Source organism: Rattus rattus, chromosome 7, assembly GCF_011064425.1.
Source record: "Rattus rattus isolate New Zealand chromosome 7, Rrattus_CSIRO_v1, whole genome shotgun sequence".
Classification (NCBI taxonomy): domain Eukaryota; kingdom Metazoa; phylum Chordata; class Mammalia; order Rodentia; family Muridae; genus Rattus; species Rattus rattus.
The window spans coordinates 97,171,716-97,194,291 of NC_046160.1; the positions used below are offsets into that span (position 1 = coordinate 97,171,716).

Below are 22,576 nucleotides of genomic sequence, written 5' to 3' on the forward strand. Positions count from 1 at the left end.
GTTCCTGTCATGGTGGAGGCTGATAGTGGTATTGCTACAGTGATATCAAATTCTTACCACTTGATGGCCCTCTCCCCGGAAGGAGGTAAGACTGAAACTAAGAATTCAGGGGAAGAGTGAATTAGATTGATCAAGGACTGGAAACTTTTCCTCATTCAACAAACATTAGCTAATAATACGCTGTGCATTAGCATCTGTGTCCCAGACCTGACCACAGCACAGTCTTGTGGCCCAGTAAGTGGCTTGACGGGACGAGGAAGGTGACGAAGATGAAGGAGAAGTTGGAATGGCTAGGGAGGGACATGGTGTTTGTTTCTGTTTTCACTGCAGTGGCAAAATGCCTAGCCAGAGGGACTTAAGCATTTGTTTGGCTTTCCTGGTAGAAGGGTGTGGCTGCAGCAGGGTGAGGCACTGGTCACATTGTATCTGCAGTCAGGAAGCAGAAGCAGAGACAGCTGAATGCAGGTGTTTAGTTCCCTGTCTTCTTTGATTTAGAACAGGATCACAGTTCAAGTGACGGATCTGTGTGTAGAATAGGTCTCCCTTACCCAGAAACGCCCTCACAGATAACCTCAAAAGTTCATCTCCTAGGTGACTCTAAATCCTGTCAAGTTGACAATCACAATGTCAGTCCCTGGCAAGTTATGTAATGAAAGTCCTAGTCGTTAAATAAATAAGCCCTTTAGAATTCCTCTTTGGTATGTTTAGCAATGACTTGCATGAATAATCTGCAAAATAGGGATCCTAACCAAACTTACCGGGTAGACTTATCGTCAAGACTCTGTGGAGTCCACGTTTGAAAGGTCCCTGAGGCAGAGCCAGGCATTTGATAAGCTCAGCATAAGCAGGTGCTGTTGTCATGGTGACTCAGCGTGAACGGGTCAGGTTTTATGTACTGAAATGGATCAGTTCCAGACATCTTTTTTTTTTCTTTTTTTTAAGTTTGTTACACTTAGTCCATGTGAAAATTACACAAGGACGATTTGCAGGAGTCGGTTCTCTCCTTTCTTTCACCACATGGATTCCAGGGACTGGACTCAAGTTGTGGGTCTTGACAACAGGCCCTTCACCCAACTGAGTCACCTCACTGACCCCGGTTCCTTCTGTCTTAGTAGTCTGTGGATCTGTTTCCTATTTGGTATGTTGAGACACAAGGCGTTCTTGTTAGGGTGACACAGTAGAACAACCACGTCCAAGTGAAGCCAGGATGAGGTTTGGAGGGAGAGATAACTGTTTTTACTGAAAACATCGCACAGGACAAGCCAACATGTGGTTTCACATTCCCTAGAGGTCCTCTGCAGGACCGGCTATCACCACTAGAGGTCACTGGAGCCAGAGCTCTAGAGAAGGTTACCCAACAGAACAGACTTCTAGAGGGCCAGGAGCACAGCTCCTGCTCCCTGTAACAGGTTCCCAGTCTGGCATCAGCGACAGGGAAGCAGGCTGGAAGTCCAAGACTGTGGGCTCATGGCCAGCAGCTGCAGCTGGAGTTTTGTATTCCGTGCTCAGTACCCCAGAATCTGTCTGGCCATGCTGACCCGGATTGGAAATGTCTTGTTTTGATCCTATCTTCACAAAACTCTTAGTCAAAATCAGTGTTGGCCCCTCCCTGTTCTATTTATTTTGTAGGGGGTGAGAGTTGTGTATGCTCGTGGGCATGGGCGCAGAGGGGACAGTTGTATGCATGTGGAAGACAGAGGAAAACATCAGGTGACCCATCCTATCACTCTCTACCGAATTCTTTGATCCAGGGCTTCTTGCTAAACCTGGAGCAAGACTCATGAGCAGTGAGATCAGTAAGGTTCGCTGGAGTTATGGGAATAATCAGCCATGCTCGTCCACATATATTCATTTATAACTCTTCACATGGATTCTGGGGGTTCAAACTGAGGTCCTCAGGCTCGGTCACCGAGCCTCCTTACCCACTGAGGCACGCCCTCCCTGTGTCTCTGAGTTTCACGTTTGCTAATGCTTTGTCAAGTTGCTGCCACTCCCATAGGCTCGCCAGGGATGGAGATGAGGCAGGTGGTAGGACGCCAAGCTTCCTGCGTGGTTGGCCCAATCCCATGGATTGTCTGGGATCCGAGAAGCTGATCGGGATGTTCTGTGCTCACTGGATGGTTCTTTACCTGGCGCAATGCAGAGTTCTGGTGGCTCAGTTCACTGCAGGAGCTAGGGAAGTGAAACTCAGGAGACATTGTAGGCTCGTACTTTCAGCCCTCTAGACCCAGCTCTGGGGGCTGAGACCCCTTTTGGAGTCAAACGACCTCTTCACAGGGGTTCCGCTGAGACCACCAGAAAACACAGACGTTTACATTACAGCTCACAAATGACAGTTCACAAAATTACAGTTAGGATGTAGTAATAAAAATATTTTCTGGTTGGGGGTCACCACCATGTGAGGAACCGTATTAAAAGGTCACAGCATTAGGAAGGTTGAGAACCTCCGCTCTAGATGAGCATAGGTTATACAAAGCCTGTGGCCACCTATGATGTAAGATCAAGGGCTGTAGATCCCGTCGACTTGGTTTTCTTTCTTAAACAAAACCATCCAGTTGGGATACTATTAAACTACGTTAAGAATTTTTGAAGCCACACGAATATCGGCCTCTCCTACATTTTTATTGCTTTTTTTTTTCCAGATGCCTCATCTATAACAAATTCACCAGCAATTACCTCAGTCAACACTCTCGATTCGTTAGTTCGTTCCAAGCCATTTAGTAAAGTCTTCAGAGACACAGCCACTCTTGCTTTTAACAGTAGTTTCATTGATGCACATAGTCCTCAACGTATGGTAAGGTTATAGCTTGATATTCCCACCATAACCTGAAAATATCCCCAGTCAAAAGACACACCCAGCTGCCAGACGCACTCACTCGGCCGCTGTTAATTCTTTCCCTCTGTGAGCTTCTGAGCACTGCGGCTTGCTGCCACTGCCCCCTCCCAAAAGAGTGACACATTTCACATCTCTAGCCTAGGAAGGAACAAAATTTGCAATCTGTAACTGTGGTTTCTGGCAGATCAGGTCAGCTTTCCCATGGACTTAAATAGAGAAACCGTTAAGTCGAAACGAAGGTCTGGGGTGTGCGTGTGTCTGTTTGTCTGTGTCTGTGTGTGTGTCTGTGTGTGTATGAGTGTGTTGGTGTTGATGAGCAGATTTGGAAACAACCACAGCTTGCCCTGCTCAACACAGTTTGTAGAATACATAACTGTGGGCACACGGGGAAGAAGATTACCAGCCACAGGGTTCCCAACAGCTTAAGTTGCCAAGAAAAAAAAAAAGCTGGTTGTTTCAACCAACAAGGCAAGGCATTTCGTAGGGAGCATAAGAAAGGTGTCAGGCCATTGGGCAGGCCCAGGCTATCTGTGGTCTGTCCTTATGATCACTCACAACAGTCATCCCCTGCTTTCCTTGGGTCCTCTCCTTGGCACTAGAAACAGAGGACAACCTTGAAGAAGCAGAGACAGAGAGGAAACAGTGAAGGTCGTGTTTGAGAAAGACCGTTCTGGTAAGGTGGGGCCAAGAACCCTGCCTTAGCCTGGATGGATGGGCCTAAGTGGTCTTTTTCTTCTCCTCTTTCCCTGGCAGAAGATGCTTGAGGACCAGGGGCAGGGCTGCCGCTGAGTATGACAGCCTGCATCCCTCATAGCCTTCAGCCTAGAGCAGAGGACACGCCCATTAACAGGAGGGCAGTGAGACTGGGAGTGTCCTTGAGGGTCTAGGGTTGCTCTCTGGAACAGTGCTGGCTTTTCAGGGATCTGTGGGACTGTGCTAGGAAGATGTTATAGTGGAAGATGTTGCTGTGAAAGTCTGAGGGCTCCAGCTCAAGCCCCTTCCCACATGAAAAGCACGCACTTGTAAACCAGTGCTGGGGAGGCAGAGACATTAGCAACCATGCTGGTGGTGGTGCTCACCAGAAGCTCCAGGTCCCATTGAGAGGCCATGTTTCAAAACACAAGATGAATAGCATCTGAGGCAAGACACTAAATGTTGAGCCCTGGCCTCGACGTGTGAAGCTAAGAATGGTGGCTCTGTAAAGCTTTCAGGAAAAAGGAGAGAAGGTTGACCAGACAAGGTAGGGCTAGAAAGGGCCATGTTTGCAACCCTAAAGACAGGCTGCAGTGCAGGCCACGGCCATGTTTGTGAAAGGTTACTCTAGGCGGAGGGTGTTCGGTGCATCGTGAATGGAAGAAGAGGTGATGCCAGAGGTAATGACATCCACCTTGAAAAGCTGTTCCTCTCAGACAGCTGGGCATTCGCATGGTCTAAGTGGGCACCTTAGTTAGGGTCACTATCGCTGGGATAAAACATGCCCAAAAGCAACCTGGGGAGGAGAGGCTTATACTTCCATATCACTACTCATCGTTAAAGGTCAGAAGAGAACTCAAGCTGGGCAAGAATCTGGAGGCAGAAGCTGATGCAGAGGCCACAGGGAGTGCTGCGTACTGACTTGCTCCCCATGCCTTGTTCAGTCTGTTTTCTTATAGCACCCAGGACCACCAGCCCAGGGGTGGCCCCACCCACAACGGGCTGGGCCCTTCCCATGAATTGCTAATTAAGAAAATGCTCCCACGGGCTTGCCTACAGCCTGACCTTATGGAGTCATTTTCTTAACTGAGGCTCCTTCCTTTAGTCTGTGTCAAGTTGACCTAAAACTAGCCGGCCCAGTGGGCGACTGGCCGGGCAGGCACATGCTGGCTTCGTTCCACTGCACTGCTGGGTTGACATGGCTACTGTTTCTCTTGTCCTCAGCCATCTACCTCTGTAAGAGGACGATGCAGAACAAGGCAAGGCTGGAATTGGCCGACTACGAAGCAGTGAGTACGGGGGCTCCCAGGCCTGGTGGGAGGGGCGGCATCCCTGCGGGTTCCGTAGAAGCCTGCGGGTTTTTCCTTTTCTCCCCTCGGAGTTCCCTTCCAGACAGTTGGAAGGATGTCTCTTCTTTGTCACCAGCTTCTCTCACACGACGGTCAAATCGCATCTTTATAGAAATAACTCTCAAACTTCAACAGCTAAAAATAAACAGCCCAAGTGGGTCCTGGTGGCACACGCCTGGAGTCCCAGCACTTAGGAGACTAGGAGTCGGGAGTATTGTGAGTTTGAGGCCAAGCAGGGCTGTGCCAGCCTGGGCTATGCTAGCCTGGGCTGTGCCAGACTGGGCTATGTAGTGAGACCCTGTACATATGTACATCAAGACAGACAGACAGACAACTCAATATAAAAATCACACAGGACTTGTGCAGATACTTCACCAAAGAGGACAAAAGATGACAAACACACGGAAAGATGCTCAACACACCAGAAGCAGACTGACCGCTTCTCGGCCTTTCGGCTAAGATCAAGTGGAGAAGCAGGTTGAATCCGGTATGAGGTGCCATGTTCTAGAATGGCTAAAATGAAAGACGTAAACGACACCGAGTGACAGTGAGCATGTGGCACACATCGTTTTGTGCTGCTGGGAGGGTGGAAAATGGTACGTTTTGGCAGTTTCTTATGAAACTGAATATATAGCTATCACACATAATCAAGTAGAGAAGTCAGAACCCATTTCTAACATATAAAACGCTGTGTTCCTGCCCACATTAGCTCTGTATGTGGGACCCCAAGGCTGAAAGCACCTCAAACTCATCTTAACAGACACATGACTAAACTATGTACATACAGTGGAATAATAGTTTGCAGTAAGAGGAGCTGGTTCCTGTTAGACACACCCACTTGGTGGGTATTGAATGCAACGTGCTTAGCGGCAGAATCCAGTCTTACACATCCATCCCGTTGTTCAACACTCTTGGAAGACAGCACATATATCATGGGGGAACCAGAGCGACGGCTGTGGTTATAGATGGGTTGAGGTATGGGCACAAAGACATATCCCGGGGGACAGGGCAGGTGATAGAACGATCCTGGATCCTGACTCTGCTGTACAAATAGATACATGCACTGGGAATTCACATTTTTTTTCCTGGAAGGTAAATTGTCAGATTTTATGTACAGTAAGTTTAAGATCAAAATTTTAAATTTCACCTTTATATCTCTCTCTTGAGCTTGGTAGTAGAGACAGAATCCAAGAACGAAATTCAATCCAGGAAATAAGTTAAGGCACCTGTCACAAGGGAGATCTCCTTTCTCTGTCCATTTACCTTCATCTATCTTTGTCCATAAGATGCTTCCTTGCAAGATTAGACATCCCACTTCCCAAGGTCTAGGTCCACTTGGCAGAGTTCGGAAATGACAAAACTGAGACCACAAAGACTCATAGGTCATTGTAAATATAGTAAATATATGCTTAATTTCTGGCTGCAGAATCTTTCTGCCATACCATGTATCACGGGCATCACAGAGAACCAGAGAAATCGGTCATGTGTTCATGTACCCTCCTTTCTGCCTCTCATGATGCACTATGTGTGGTACAGGTGTTGCAGAACTGAACCGATCAAAAGGTAACAGTTAGGGGACGGGGAGCTCTGTTGAGGGTAGTGGAGAATTCCTCCTTGATGCTCAAGAATCAACAGATTCTTCAGAGCCACTTTCCCAAAGCCCCTCTCTGCCTCAGTGTTCCAAAAGAAACACAGCAAAGCTCCTCTCCATCCACCAGGCCTTGCCTCCTCTGAGTCCCAGTGCCCAAATCTAGCAAGACACCTAGACCATGGCTCCCCAGTGGAGAGCAGGGCTTGGGATTGCCATGCTGCCTTCTTTAAGCCTGTTGGTATTACAGGCTTGTTTTGAGGGGGAAGAGTAGAGAAGGACAATGGGAGACTATCTAGGATTTCAAGATCTGGCTATGGCTTGCACATTACATCACATGTGACGTGGTCATGTGGTTGTCTCCAAACCTGGAACAGTGTGTCTGTGGCTCTCAACATCCTGGGAACTGGGCCCTAACTGTGTGTGTCCTAATGTCCCAGTGGTCACATCAGCCCTCTTTACAAAACCAGCTGTTTTACTCGCTACATACACAAGGCAAACAGCTTTGTTAAGACCATGTGACTTCCTTAGGATACGTCATCAAAGTTTCCAAAGCTTCTGTTGCTCTCACCCAGCTTTCTGTGCCTTAGAAAATATATTACAACTTCTGAGGTGTTTTATTAGGTTCTCTGTCCTCTTGCCCCACAGTGGTCTGTTCTGATAATGGCCAAGTATACAGCATAAGGAATTTTTTCCAGGATGAAATTCTGCATAAAAATGCATAGATACTAGAAATGCATTTTGTTCTCAAAGCATACAAATTTTATTAAAATGTTCTGATTACATATACTCTTTGTAGGAAACAAAAATTCAAGTAGCAAACATTTTTTTAAAGGAAAGAAAGTGACCTATGATTCTCCCACTAAGTTTTTCTCTATATACATTTTTCTATATATTCCCTCTCTCAATTTATCTACATATATTATAATATTATATATATATATATATACACACACACATATGTATGTCTAGTCACAGACCATAGCATCTAGGCAATCACTTTATATTGTTAATAGACCAGATTGCCATTTTAATAGCTGCTGATTATTCTACAGCACAGCAGTCACAGTCCACCATCATCTTCCTAAGTGACTGACATTTAAATATCACCAAACGCACTTCCTACAAACAGCACAGGCATCAAAGGGATAGTTCTTTTAAAAGCAGTTGCACCCCAAGCCTTAGTAATAGGTGAGAATTTGTGTGCTCCTTAAATGAAGCTCCTTTTATATTAATAATCTACTAATGAGGGTAATCAATTAGTGTTGGCATGAGCTCTACGGAAATACATACCATAATACAGGCCCCAGTCTTCCATCAATCAGAATTAGGGGGATCATTAGAGAACCTGTCAAATGCCTGCTTTTCCTCTCCTAAGGCTCCAGTAGGAAAGTGTGCAGGCTGAGAGGAAAAACCTCGTCCCTTTCCCTTTAAAAATGATCCTGGATGAAGGAGCTTTCTTCCTTCCTTTCTTCCTTCTTTCCCTCCCTCCCTCCTCCTCTCCTTCCCTCCCTCCCTCTCTCCCTTTCTGTCTGTCTGTCTTTCTTTCTTTCTTTCTTTCCTTTTTCATTTCTGTTTTTATTCCTTTCATGAACATCACAAACTGCCACTCTCTTTGGTCCACTTCTAAATTCTGATCTTAAAAAGTACCCATGCAAAGCGTTCTGGGTTCCCCTGTCCTGCAGCCTGCCAGCTCCCCAGTGGAAGAACTATCCTGAAGCCTCCCATCCTGACTTTGCTGTAGGACAACCATGACACTCTTGTCCCAACCGCCACCAGGCAAAATTCCCAGTAGACTTTATACCAAGTACTTGTATTCTCGAAACAATTCCCGAGAAGAGATTAATCTGATGAACCAGAGATTTCAGGCTCAATACACTTATAAATGAACATTAAGAGTTAAACAATTCATCAGAGCCTGGAGCAAAATCAAACTGGGTTCATGTCCAGTAGCTTCAGTATGGGACCTTGTTGTTTTGAAGAGAGTAAACAAAAAAGATGGCTGCCCTGTAATAAGCATAAGCGTCAATATATTAGCTTATGATGATTAATACCGTCTTATTGATTTTTATTTCTCACCAGGAAAACTTAGCGAGACTCCAGAGGGCCTTTGCAAGGAAGTGGGAATTCATCTTTATGCAAGCAGAAGCGCAAGTCAAGTAGGTGAACTCTGCAGAGGCTTCTGGGAGAGAAAACTCTCTAGGATCTGGAGATGCTTTGTGTGGTGGCCAAAGTGAGGTTTTGAGCCAAATTAATCTCTCCCGTTCCCTGAGAGAGACTAAACAAGAAGGAAGATCGCGATGAACGTGTTTCATATCTGAAACCAAGCTCTCACTAGGGCAGTTTTACCAGACAAGGACAATGCTTCCAATTGCGGAGCTAAAAGCTGTACCAAGAGATTTCTGTAAGATTTCCACAATAAGAGACTGGAAAACGCCAGGCCAGGTTCACTGGAGTTCTTGGTTTCATAGGTTAACATGTTGAAACTTAGTGACTTTTCTCAACACAGCGACAGAAGCAACTTATAGGGAGAAAGGTTCATTTGGGTGCATGGTTTGGGGACGTTTTGATCCATCGTGGTGGAGGGTGTGGCAGAGTTCATGGTGGTAGAAGTGTGTGGCAGCTGTGGCTACTTGCAACATGGTGTATCAGGAAGCCGAGATTGCTAGACCAGAATTGGGCCTGGGCCATCCCTCCAAGAGCTTGCTCCCAATGACCCTCTACCATTACCCAGACCCCAGCTCTTAAGGACTTCATATTCTCCCCCAAACAACTCCAATAGCCGGGACCAGGTGCTCAAACTCAGAACAACAGGCAGGATAGCCCTCGCCATCTTCCATATAGAAGCAAATCTTAAAACTGATGGAAAAATAATGAATAAAATTTAGGCTTCTGGGTTCACTTGCTGAAGCCATGTTGTGAGGCAAGAGGACCTCCGTCTTTCCTGGGCAGAGGTGGGTGTCTACAGGACCCCTCTGCCAGGAAAGAGCTGACTCCTATAAGCTTACCTTACAGATAGCTGAGAACAGATATTCTGAGCTCAGGCTAACTCAGAAGGGTCAGTGTGAGCTTTCTTACATCCTCCCTTCCAATCTTCCACAAAGGATACAAGAGGGAAGGAGCAAAGAGAGGACAGGTTTTCTCCCTACCTTAACTCATGGAAGTAGAATGGAGATTCCCTCTTCCGCAAGGAAACATGAGTCATGAGTCATGAGGAATGAATATTCCCCCAGCTCATGAACAGGGTTGTCACCCAAGTCCATGGAGTTCTAGGACATGGAATTGCTATGACCAAGGTCTCCCTTTTTCTCACAGTGATGATATCTGCTTAGCCAACCATGCCAATAGTCAAAGGAAGATACAGGAGGAGTGAGGAGGAGACTGAGCTGGGAGATGCAGGATCTTTTCTCTGAGAATCCCTTGTAGGTGAACAAGCCACAGGCAGCTTCAGAGACGAACTTTCATGCTTTGTGGGTGGCCCCACTCAATGCTAGGAGTCAAGTTCAGGAGTTGTGTGAGTGAGGACAGATCACCAGTGGCCACCATTGGAAATGGACTGAAGTCGCCTGGCCAAGCAGTCTGTGTGCCTTCATCGCTGTCTAACCCTCCCTCAGTTATCTCTGCCTTTCCCCTACCCATGATGCCAGCCACCTGTTGGTTCTTTGTCCCCAACTCAGAGTTCCCAGATGTCCCCAAGGCAAGACAGAGACCAGGTTCTAGGTGCTGAGTAACTGGGTAAAACCGCCTGGGAAGTAAAAGTTGTGAGTTGGGGAGAGCTGGCAGGAGGAGGCTCCAGTTTGGGTGGACTGAGGTAGATTCTGGGTCTGCATGGTCAAAGTCCCTGAGAAGCAAAGAGAAGCATGGGTTAGCTCTTCCAGAATCAACTAGCACCACGTTATAAAGGAGGTGGAAACTGTCACTTCCTACAGATATGGTTTTTCTCCATTAACTTTTCTGATTAACTCCATGATTGCATAATAATTGTGGGCCATTTAAGTACACAGCAATTACCACAAAAAAAAAAATCACAGGGTGATTATGGGTTTATTTCAGTCCAGTAAACTAAAGGGCTCCCAAGAGAGCTGAGAACCACAAGTCACACGACAATTAATCTGAGTTGCATTTTACTCAGATGATGTGGAGTGGTACATGCTTGGAGGGCGGGAGCGGGTGGGGGGGACTCTTGATCCGAACATACAGAATCTGTCTTCGTCATCCATAATTTCCCTTCTGCAGTTTTTGCTTTCTCCAACTGAGGCCAGTGACATTTGTCTTTAGGGTCTTGTCCCAGGCTAGGGCCACTACACTGTCTTTAGAGATCCAGATGTTTTAAGTGATATTTAAAACGTTTTACAGATGTTTTGACTGCTATTTGAGCTTCCATGTTTGGGAAGGAGAATTGGCAACCAGGTGGCTGTACCTGTCTTACCGAGTCACACATGCAGGGACAGACTGGTAGAGAATTCAGAGATTAGTAACCTAGATCTTAATACCTCGCATGGGCAACTCTGCTCATTCTTCCTGTCTGTGGATCATGGTCGGTGCTCACGCGTGCTAATCTGTAATCCAGACGATAACAAGCTCTTTCGGAGTGTGGAGTTTCTGAGGGGCCATGCAGGTCGCAACAGTCTTAGGGGTATCTTGGCTCCTAGGAGCAGGAATGCTGAGAGGGCAGAAGAGAAAACAGCACAAACAACCTTCCTCTCTTTACTCTTTCAGGATTGACCGGAAGAAAGATAAGACGGAAAGGAAAATCTTGGATAGCCAAGAACGGGCCTTCTGGGATGTCCACAGGCCAGTGGTGAGGAAGTTCTGCTTGGTCCCTGAGTCAGACCCGCCTACCTTATTCTTTTCTTTTACCCGAGAAAACCACGGTCTCTGGTGACCAGGTGACTCTTCCTTAGGAGAGTTGCTAAGTTTTGCGAGATTGGTCTTTCCATCTGTTTGTATTCTCTCCGTAGATCTCCTGGGGGTAATGTGCTCTGGTGAAAATGTAGGACCAGGAATGGGGAACAATGGGGGTGGCAAGAGCTGAGCGTTGAATTCTCCAAAATCTCCAATCCTTCAAATTAGCAATGTCCATTTCTGCCATCATTAAGAATCTTAAGACGTTCTTTCCATTTCCTGTTAAGTCCTACAGTAGTCATGGTCTATAACGTCTTTGCAAACTCTGAATTAGTGAAGATCAAGGCATTGCTTCTGCATGAGTTAACTCCCTTCCAGAAGCTGCCTACATTGCCTACATATTTTGGTCAATATATAGCTTTGTCTCGTGTGTGTGTGTGTGTGTGTGTGTGTGTGTGTGTGTGTGTGTGTGTTCCTGTGTGAAGACACCACTGCTCATATTATAATGTTGACTCACTGTGGTGAGCCCACCGCTGACAGAACTCAGTTCAGGCAAGGTCACAGCCATTCTGTTTTCTCCTGTGGCACAGCAGAGCCCCCCCTGGACCCCTAGAACACTATATAATTCTTTGACACCCTGCCTGAAGGCTACTGAATACGGACAAGTCATCAAGAGGAACACAGAAACGTAGAAAGCCTGGAACCAGATAAGCCCTGTAGAGGCTGCTGTCCAGCGTGGACTGGGAAGGCAGAGCCTTACCCTGTTCAGCCTCATCTGGGCCTGGTTATGTGGGGTGACTCAAAATGATTGTTCTTCTGCCCGTGTCTGCAGATGGTCATTATGCTCTGAGAACGTTGATTTGCATGTTACAAAGAAAATTTCACAAGTAGATGAATTCACAAGTCAGAAGACAATGGAGCTTGACTGTGTCTCTGATTTCACATTATTAAAACAAAATCTCGATTGCCCTCAGGAAATGGAATTGAAAATGAACAAACTACTGTAACCTTCCTAAATGGCAACAGGGACACAAAGCCCCTCCCTGTCCACACAGGGGTTTTTTTTTTTTCAGGTGGTTAGAGATGAGACATGGCAAAGGCTATGCCCAAAGCCCTGTGGTCACTTGAAATATAGACTTGATGCCAGGGAGGCTTATTAGAGCCCCAACAAGGTGTCCTGACTATAAGGTTGCAGCGAGAACTCCATAAAGAGCATTACAGCAAGGAGACAAGATGAAGGTTATCTGCAAAGGGAAGCATTAGGTCCGACAGCACTACGTGGATTCAATTCGAAGCATAATTGTCACTCAGTAATTTATACTATTTCCTTTTTCTTCTCAGCCAGGCTGTGTGAACACAACGGAAATGGATATCAGAAAATGTCGGCGTTTGAAGAATCCACAAAAGGTTAAAAAGGTTCGCTAGTTGAATTGAATTACAACTTCCTGGTGGGGAATAGCCCTCTGTTTCTGGTGGGTGTTCACAGTGATCTTTTTTTTTTTTTCTGCTTATAATTCTGCCACACTATGTCTTTTAAAATAATTTTTATTCACAAATTCTAGAAATAACTCGTTGGGTGGCTGGTATGTTCTAGGCACTGTGCAAACTGCTGAGGGTCACTTACAGGTTTGGGGGAATCCCATATTTTTGAAGGGAATGAAACCAAACCACGGGCATGGGGCCACTGTGCTGTATTAGGAAAAATGGGAAAGTTCAGAGCCCCTGGAGGTATAGCCGAGATAGAGTGGGGTATCCCAGGGGCTTTATGTAGGCAGGATCCTCTGAGATAAAGAGTAAATAGAAGGCACCTCTGGGGATGTTGCAGTGAAGAAAAGAAACCATTGGGGAAAAATACAGGAGAGCTTGCAGGTACAAAGAGCCCAGTACTTAGAAGCAAGTGGGACTGTTTAAATAGAGCAGAATTGCCAAGATCCATATCACCATCTCGCCCTACTTTCAGTGACCCCAGGATCCCAGTGTTGTATTTCACTGGACTTAAATGGGCAGTGGCCACAGCATCACCATGGATACCATACTCAGACTACCTCCATCCATCAGTTCACCCTCCCCACAGACCAGGCCACCGAAGAATGTGGCTGTGCTCTGGACCACTAATTCCAGGAGGTTAGCGGCACATTCTCAAATGTTGCCCACTCACGTGATGACCGAGTATGAATTCAGAGCACTTCCGGTCAGGGGTGTTTTGGTGATTGGAATGCTTGCAGATGCCTCTCAAGCTATGTTAGGGGAAGGGCCCAAGTCTGAGTACAAAACTCACTCATTATATAGCCACCTTATGTGTAGTCCAAAGGTAATGTTATGTATTATTTTCAGTGGTCTGTGCTTTAATCAGAGCCTATTCTATGAAATGAAGTATGGAGTTTTCCTCTTGTGGGATTTGGGATTTGGGAAAATTTCAGATATTTAGACTGAATGGTGTGCATGTGGGGTGTGTGTGTGTGTGTGTGTGTGTGTGTGTGTGTGTGTGTGTGTGTGTGTGTGTTGTGTGTGGTGCATGTGTGTGTGTGTGTCACAGAAAGATAGACAGATGGACAAAGAGAGAGACAGGGACAGGGAGAGACAGAGACTGAAACCCCAGGTATGCACTTCTTGAGGTTACTTATGTTATTTGATCACCGAATAAATGGCAATACTGTATTTCAAACCTAATCTTGGCTGGACTTATTAAGTCTTCAATGGCCCTAATTCTAAGATCCCAGAGTTTTATGCAGCTACGTGCATGTCATCGGAGCCTTTATAATTGTGTGGATTTCAGATACGCACGACATGTCCTTCAGGGCCGTGTCTTTCCCTCTTCATAATATCACACACTACTTGAAAAGCAGCCATGGCTGTAGACTTGTGTGGAAACAGAGGCCAGAAAACTACTTAATTTTAAAGGAGCATGAGCCTGCCATCTCGACCCTGTACCAGAGTAGCATATCATCCGCTGGCCAGCGGGAGACCCATAGGAAACTTTTGAACCCACCTTTCAGCTGTTATTCTTAAGCTCCGTGTTGACTCCAAATCACCTGGGGTTTAAAGTAGACCCCTAGACCCACCAATGAGAATTCGGTTTCAGTCAGCCTGGGGCAGGACTCAGCAATGCACCTCTTGACCAAAGACCCCCAACTGATTCTTCGAAGTTAGCTGGCCTCTGGATCGTATTTAGAGAAGCAGTGCTACACATGGAAACCATTTTAGCTTGAGGAAATGAAGCATTTCCTCGCTGTTGTAACCCAAAGAGGATGTGGTCCCTCAAGAAGTCTACCATGGGAGAAATCCATACAGAGTCAAGTCATTTGGCTGGGTGCCATAGAGGTAGCGAAGAGAATGCGATGAAGGGCCGGTTCCTGAGGCACCCACCACACTGAGGGTACGCGATTCATATTTTTGCTTCGTCTTCTAGTCAGTGTATGGTGTGACAGACGAGTCCCAGTCACAGAGTCCGGTGCACATACCAAGCCAGCCAATCAGGAAAACTACAAAAGATGACATCCGAAAACAGGTAGGTGCATAAGTACAGTACTCGCAGCGTGATCCACGGACGGCAGAGTCCAGCCACTGGGTGACTTCTACCTGTGTGTGTCATGTGTGACACTTTTAAAAACGTGTGAGAAACTTTCCACCCTGGATGTCCAGCAGTTACTGAAAGGGGTGTGACTGAGGTATCCCAGTGGTGAGCTGGCGTTTGAGGTCACAGTTCCCCACTGCATGCTGTGAGAGCTGGGGGAGAAGTGGTAAACTTCCCATCCTGGAGGGGTTAACGTTAGAATGCACTCCCAGAATGCACCAGTCCAGGACTGTTAGCATTCTGTCTGAGCTCCACTACCTCTATATTGCTAAGACTCAAAGGGAGGACATTAGAATAAAGAGAGCCCCATCCCAAAGTCATCGCGGTGTCATTTTCTGCTCATAACTTGCCAGGTTAACAGAGAGTGGCTAAGGATGTCACTCCTTTCTGAAGTCTACTCTTTACTATGCCTTGCTGGCTTCTGATGTGCTGGGCAAAGGAGTAACTTTAGATGCCTCTTTTTCTGACAAGCATATGGCTAGGTGGGAAGAAAGAAACAGACAGAGGCAAAATAGCTACTGGTTGATTCTAGTTAAACATGACCCATACATGGGTGTGATATATACATGGAGACGAGGCAGAGGAATCATTACTGGGGTTTAGTCCAAAATATATTCTTGTAGTATACATATTGTCTATCTATTCTGTTGCCTAGGTTTTGGACTATGTTTTATCTTTTGAATGAATAATTTTGGGGGAAAGTAAAAATTAAATGATATTACGAACAGGTGAAATGGAGATGCTAAACTGTTTTAGAATCCGAAGTATGGCAGGGTTTCCTGAAAGGGCAAACTGGTTTCCGGAGATTCAGCTACAAGGTAAGAGTGTTGTCTATGGAGCTGTTTAGACCTTGGTGTGATTGCAGGATTTGGGGGCACGGGATGAAAGCGAATCAAGCTCTACTCTGGCCTCAGCACCCATGTTCTCTCTTCCCCACCAGATAACGTTTTTGAACGCACAGATTGACAGACATTGTTTGAAAATGTCCAAAGTGGCTGAAAGGTAGGCTGCCCCCCCTCCCAATATTATTACCATGTGCATATTTTATAAAGGAGAAATGTTACAGGGGACTAGTTAGCAAGTGTGTTCAGCTTCAGGAGGCAGCCCGTACTCACTCCTTCAATCTGATGTGTATAATCCCCAGGCCCTGTATGAGTGTAGCTAACAAGGCCTGCCCCCCTCCCCACCCAAGCAAAACACACTCTCTTCCGTAAGCTTCCGCCATAGGACCTTGTTGATCTGGGAAGAACACCTCTGGCAAGCTCCATCATTCACCTTTGCCCTCTGTCCTTTGGTTGAATCAAATGGAATCACTCCCTTTTCAGCTATAAAAACGCCCAGATCCACTTTACGGGGGGAATGAAATTGTGCGTGCCCTTTGAGGCTGGCCACATAAACAGGAGGGGACTAGATCCTTGAGAGGTGTCCCTCCTCCACATACCAACAACCGCTGAACTGCATCGCATCAGCCATAAAGCAAACATCTGGCTTTCCCAGCAGCCCCTGGGCTATATTCTGCACTGGTAGCTGGTTCCACTCTGTCACCTTGTGGGAGACTCAATTTTATCAACTAAATGATCTGTTGTTTTTTTTTAACGTTTAAGTAAAGAGACCACCTGGGGATTCTGTATGAAATAAATCTAATCAGGCAGCCAGAACTTAATACTTATTCATCCATATGCCGTAGTGTCCAATTTCTGAAGGAATCCAGGGCGTGATTCAGGCTATTCACTGCCTATGAGGGAAAACAAGTCCTTTAGGTTTAGAGCACACAGGGTACTGGGACCTGCCCACAAGGCTTTCTCTGCAGATCCCTGGGGTAAGCCACATCTTCTCTCTGGACAAATGGGAACTTAGAAAACTCCAACCCCAGGTCCAAAGCCTAGATTTGTGCTCTGCTGATTATGCTCAGGACACTAAGGACGCTCGTAGCTTGTGGCATTTTTTATGTCTATTGTATGTATGTCCTGCATGTATATCTATGCACACTCCCTCTTGTATATTTGTTACTGTTCTGGTACTGGGACTTGAACCTCACAAACCGCAGGCATGTGATGTACTACTACTAAGCTGTGTTCCCAAGACCTCAGTTTCCCTTCTATTTTGAGAAGGGAATTTCACTAAGTTGCCTGGGATGTCTTTGAACTCCCTCTGTAATTCAAGCAAGCCTTGAACTTGGAATCCTCCTGGCTCAGCTTCCTGAGGAACTGGAATTACCTCTAGGTCCAGTCATAAAGACTTAATTCTTTTAGTCATGAATATATATGTGGAAATATACACGGAGTGCAGCTGCCTACAGGAGCTAGAAGACAACATTGGACGCCCTGGGGCTGGAATTTCAGGTGGTTGTTAACTGCCCAGTGTGGGTACGAGAAGCCTAGCTGGGGTCCACTACCAAAAGCAGTATGTGTTCTTCACAGCTGAGGCATCTCTCTCTCCCCGTTTGTACTTTTAATGATAAACGTAGCTACTGACACTCTGGGCCAGCCGAAGGCTTGTTGCATTTCTAAGGTCCTATCCTATGCATAAGAATGCTATACAGCACTCCTAACCTCTATCCACTAGAGGACAGTAGTGTCATCTCACCATTATGACAGCCAGCAATGTCTCAGAGCATTACCAACCTGCAAAGGGACAGCAGCAAAATTGCCCCCATTGTGAACTGTGGTGTTCCCGCATTCTATAATGCAAATGCCTCTCACAGTGCCAATGGCTGAAGCTCCCATCACAGGGATAGAAATTATTTTAAAGCCCTGGGTATTGCCAGCTGCAGGCTACACAGACTGCTTCTCATCCTCACTGTCAAAATGTGGGTGGGACTCCTAGGCAGCACACCAGGCTCTGAGAGTATCTTTTCATTCCAAACTGAGGACACCTTTGCCTCCCACCCCAAAGAGTGGCCAAGAGCAAAGCTGCTGAGGTTGTCTCAGTTTCCCTGTGCCACGGCTGTGAGAACACCAAACCTCTGTTTGTGAGGCAAGGCACAGAAACGGCTGACCTGGCATGTGCAGTCTCTGCATGGTCATATCTGGCTTGGAAAGGCTCACAGGAGAGAGTATACACAGAGCGTCTTTTACCAGGTCCACATGTCCAGGGTCAATGTTCTGAGGCCAGGATGGAGGACTAAGCAATGGGGATTCCCAAACCCCAAACCCCAGTCCTGGGCATGGACTCCGTGATTCCTGGGGAGACTCAAGCAAGCTGTACTTTTGAGTTTCAAGTGGACTAATCTGGTATCCAGTACTCTGGTAATGCTGTTTCAGCTACACAGGCCTGAGAACTCACTTCAGAGAGGCTCTGAGTTTCAGCTTTGTCTTATCTTTGTGGGTAACTAGAGAAGCCTAAACCAGTCATTGTGAGATAGCAGTCAGAATGTGGTAGGTGATACGTCCCAGGAGGGTCTGAAGCAAAAGCAGGGAGTCTGGCAGGGCCCATTGTTTGTTTGTTTACGGGCTGTCTGGGAGGAGCCCCAGCTGGTACATCTAATTACACTGGAGAGGTGCTCACACAGGGGGTTATTCCAACCACAAGTCCCCAGCCAGAGACTTCCAGGAGTCCAACCCCAGCAGAGGCTGGATTTTATTCCCGACAGCAATAACTGACAACTCTTCAATTCGATGTGGGGGTTTTCATTAGAGCCACAAGCAAACTCCCAGAGAGCAGGGGGCCAGAACAGCCGGGTGTTTGCTGGAGATAAAACGGCCCAGGCCTTAGCCTGTCAGATGCTATGCTCTGCCAGGAGGGGCCAGGGAGGTGGCACTGGCAGCTGGCCAGAGGCGAAAGCTGAGCTCTCCTGGGTGAGCCACACAGTCCCATGCCTGGGATCTGGTTTCCCTGGGCCTGCTCCAGGTGATAAGTGTTAATTAGAATTGTGTGCCCCTGAGGAAAGGTCCCTGCCTTTTTTTCCCCCCACTTAGTTGCCTAAGAACCCAAGAGGTGAGAAGCTGTTGCCAGTGATACCGGTGGCCAATTCTGAAAAAAGCAAGAATTGGGCAGGGTTAAAACTGGCAGCGGGTGTGTCTAGAGACCTGCTAGGAAGGTTTGAATCCTGCCTCTGCCATTTCCCATGTTCTCAATGAAACAAGTTGCTCCGTCTCTCTTTCTCTGCTTTTCTTCTTTAAAAGAGGATGTGGTATTTCGGGTGAGCCCACAGGGTTAATGAGTGAGCACATGCTTGAGGCTTGGCTCCAGTCCTTGGCACTCGGGGCCCTTCATAGCAAGCAGGAAGGACGAGTAATTTTCCAAAGTGGTGATTAACAGTCCTTCTGACAGGAGCAAAATTCAGGTGTATGAGATGGAAGGAACTGAGTGCGCGGTGCTCCAAGGAGGAGGGAGACTGACCTTGAAGATGGCAGTTTTGTGTTAATGCAAGTCTTCCCAGCCAGCCTCTCTCCCTCCTCTCTCTGACTCCTATTCCGACAGCCCTGCAGACTGCCCAAGGCCAGCACCGAAGCCCTTAGCCTGTGCAGTTCCCCCTTTTCTAACTTCTACACGCACTGGCCTCTCATCTTCCTGGAGGGAGGTATCCTGTGTGGAGGCTCTTTAGATCTCCTCAGTTCATTACGGTTTCAAATATTCTGTGCGCTGTCCCTAACATTTGAAATACCCCTGACACATCGGCATCTGTGTGCTTCCTAGGCTGCTTCTTGCACTGCCTAAATGTGGAACCCCATTCTTGACTGCGAAATAAGGATCACTGTAGTATACAAATTAACTTTCCAGATAAATAACACTCACTACTTTGCCTTTCTGTCTTAACTATTTTAAGTGAAAATCTTCCTTAAGTGTGGCTCGCAAAGTTGCCTTCCTGAAGAAAGAACACTGCCTTCCAGTTCATTTTCCTGGATAACTTGAGCCAGTGTTCTTACAGTTTGCTTCTAAACTCCTTTAAATTAAGTTCCTGATCGTAGGAAACAGCACACACAGCTTCCGACACAAAATGGCCGTAGAGCGCTGTGTTCTCTGAGTCTCTGGTGCAAATTTTTACATGCTGGTTCTCTTTCTTCTTTTCTTCTCTTTTCTTTGTTTGTTTCTTTGTTTTGGTTTTGGTATTTCTTTGGTTGTTTGTTTGTTTGTTTGTTTGTTTGTTTCGAGACAGGGTTTCTCTGTGTAAACCCGGCTATCCCAGAACTCACTCTCTAGTGCAGGCCTCCAACTCAGATCCACCAGCCTCCTCCTCCCAGGTGCTGGGATCAAGTGCGTGCACCACAGATAATACCCTCTGTAAACATGCAGCATTTCTTCCCAAGCTGTGACAGACAAGGTTTATCAATCAGCTGTGACTTACAAAGAACTTCCATATTCAGAGGTTTAACACGACGATAGCTTCCTTTCCCTGCCCACAGCAGATCCATTCTCCGCCCAGGGATGGCCAAAGACTACCAAATTCACTATTTTCTCTTATGTCTACAAACCCAGGCATTAATATTGATTAATAATGACATTATTAATTAATAATAATGAATAATAGAATAGGAGGATCATAGCCGTGTATAACAGCAGTGTGAATGTAACCTCTTTTGGAACTCTCGAGTGCTCATGTAAAGGAACAGGTAAAGAACTGCTTTACTGATTTTCTTGGGTACCTGTGGATCACCTGCAGTGCCACTCAGTGCAACTTGAGGCACCATCAGTAAAACAAGGGTTAGCTGAACACCAGCACCACAGTTCCACAACAGTGAGTCCAATAGCACACGTGGGAATTAAGTGACTAGCAGGGAGGTAGTATATACAACATGGAAACGCTGGGCAAAACTCATGTCTTGGGCAGAGATTTTAATCACACTGTTCAGGCCAGCATATGAATTATTCGTTTCTGGGATTTTCCACTTAGTATTTCCAGGCTGTGGCTTATCATGGGTAATTGGAGTGTCTGGAACAACACTATGTAGAAGAGTGTTTGCTCTTTCTCAGGTGTCTATTGGCCAACTGGCTGCATGGGCTAAGCTGCACGTTGTAGACTAGGTAGGAAGCTCTGCTGATCCTGGCTGTCTGTCTTGTGCATGTGGCTTCCGATCATGCAGGACGGCCTCGACAAGGACAGTTGCACTCTTTTACATGAGCTCTCATCCTCAGGCAGGCAAGTTTGATATCACTCACACAGAAACGAGAGTATAAGAACAAAGTGGACCCAGGCAAAGCCCATGTCACAGGCCCCGATTAGATTAAAAGGCTGGGGTCTTACAGCCTGTTTTTAAAATCAGCCCATCATAGCAGACAGTGAAATCACAAGAGCCCGAATCCCAAAGCAGTGGTTCTCAACCTGTGGGTCATGACCCCTGTGGGGGTCACGTATCAGATATCCTGTATATCAGATATTCACTTTATGGTTCATAACAGTAACAAACTTACAGCTAGGAAGTATCAATGAAATAATTGTTGGGGGTCACCACCCCATGAGGAACTGTATTAAAGACTGGCAGCATTAGGAGATTAAGAACCACTGTCCTAAAGGCAGTGTAAAAGCTCTTTCCCACGAGCCATGGTTTTCTTAATGACAACAAACTTCAGGCATGGAGTGTGTTTCACCGAGAGACCCTGAAGAGACCTTTGTGTTAGTCATCTGCCTGCAACTGTGACCAAATACCAAAAAAGAATCAAATTAGAGGGAGGAGATTATATTTGAGCTCATAGCTCAGAAGTTTCAACCCATGCTCATTCGACTCCATCATTTTGGTCCTGTGGCAAGGTAGATTGCCAAGCAGGAAGGGCATAGTGGAACAGAGCTGGTAGCTGTGAATGGGAGGGAAGAGACGGGAGGAGAGGAGAGGAGAGGTTAGGTCCTAATTCTTCAAGGGCACGATCCCAGAGACCTTCATTCTTCTACTAGGGTCTACCTCTCAAAGGTCCTACTGCCCCATACAGGATGCTGACCACACCTTTCATACATAGCTTTGGAGGACATTTAAGAACCAAACCATAACAAAGTCATCTATCTGGTGACTTCTCCAGATAGATGAAGTTGCCAAAGAAATGAGGTCTTCCTCCTCTTCCAAAGAGTCCCAGACTCGTCTATTTTAATCCACCCGCCCAAGCCTCCCATCGCTAGCAGCAGCTTTATACGACTTTATACAGAACGCTATACATCTCAACTTCCAATTGCCTGGCATCTCTGACCTCCTCCCACCACACCCGGAGACGTCTTCCCAAGCTTAGCAATGCTGTGAGATACCACAGTCCCCGAGGTTCCGCCTCAGGTCCCAGCACAGCACCTGCACACAGAAAGATCAAGTTGTCTCATTTTCACGCCTGCCGCTGTACTTGCCTACCCTTACTCCATTACTGGGAGTCCTTAGTGTGTCACAGCTGACTGCTGGATTGATTTTTTTTTTAAACATCATCTTGCTTGCCCATCTCTGAGATTGCTGCTGCTCCCTAAAATTGGATGCTGGTTCCTCCTCTGCCTTCTGACCCTCGGTGATCATGAAATGTAATTAATGAAATGCGATAAGACAGCAAGGAACCGGATACCCCAAGGCTCTATTAAAAATCTGCTAGGGTAATAGAAGTCTGTGAACTTAATGTCTGGTGATAAATTCAGGGGAGGGAGTGGAGGCCAATACGACTCCGCTTTAGTGTGCTTTGGGAAACCGTGGGGTCCTTTCACCTCCCAGCCCATTTTAATCAGTAGGAAAGGAATGGCATAGAAGTCACCATGTAGCCAAGGCCATCCATCCTATCCAGACCAAAAG

The 22,576-nt window shown here is 46.5% G+C and overlaps 1 protein-coding gene across 10 annotated transcripts in view; it reads left to right on the top strand.

Annotated features, from left to right (window-relative positions):
• Window positions 1–22,576, top strand: part of Rgs6 (regulator of G protein signaling 6) — a 509,526-nt gene that overhangs the window by 415,129 nt on the left and 71,821 nt on the right. For all 10 annotated transcript variants that reach the window (XM_032908075.1, XM_032908082.1, XM_032908079.1 and 7 more), the window contains 6 exons: window positions 4,754–4,818; window positions 8,549–8,625; window positions 11,186–11,267; window positions 12,653–12,727; window positions 14,721–14,819; window positions 15,826–15,887. In XM_032908075.1, coding sequence (XP_032763966.1) covers window positions 4,754–4,818; window positions 8,549–8,625; window positions 11,186–11,267; window positions 12,653–12,727; window positions 14,721–14,819; window positions 15,826–15,887 — 460 coding nt within the window. The remainder of the gene's footprint in view (window positions 1–4,753; window positions 4,819–8,548; window positions 8,626–11,185; window positions 11,268–12,652; window positions 12,728–14,720; window positions 14,820–15,825; window positions 15,888–22,576) is intronic.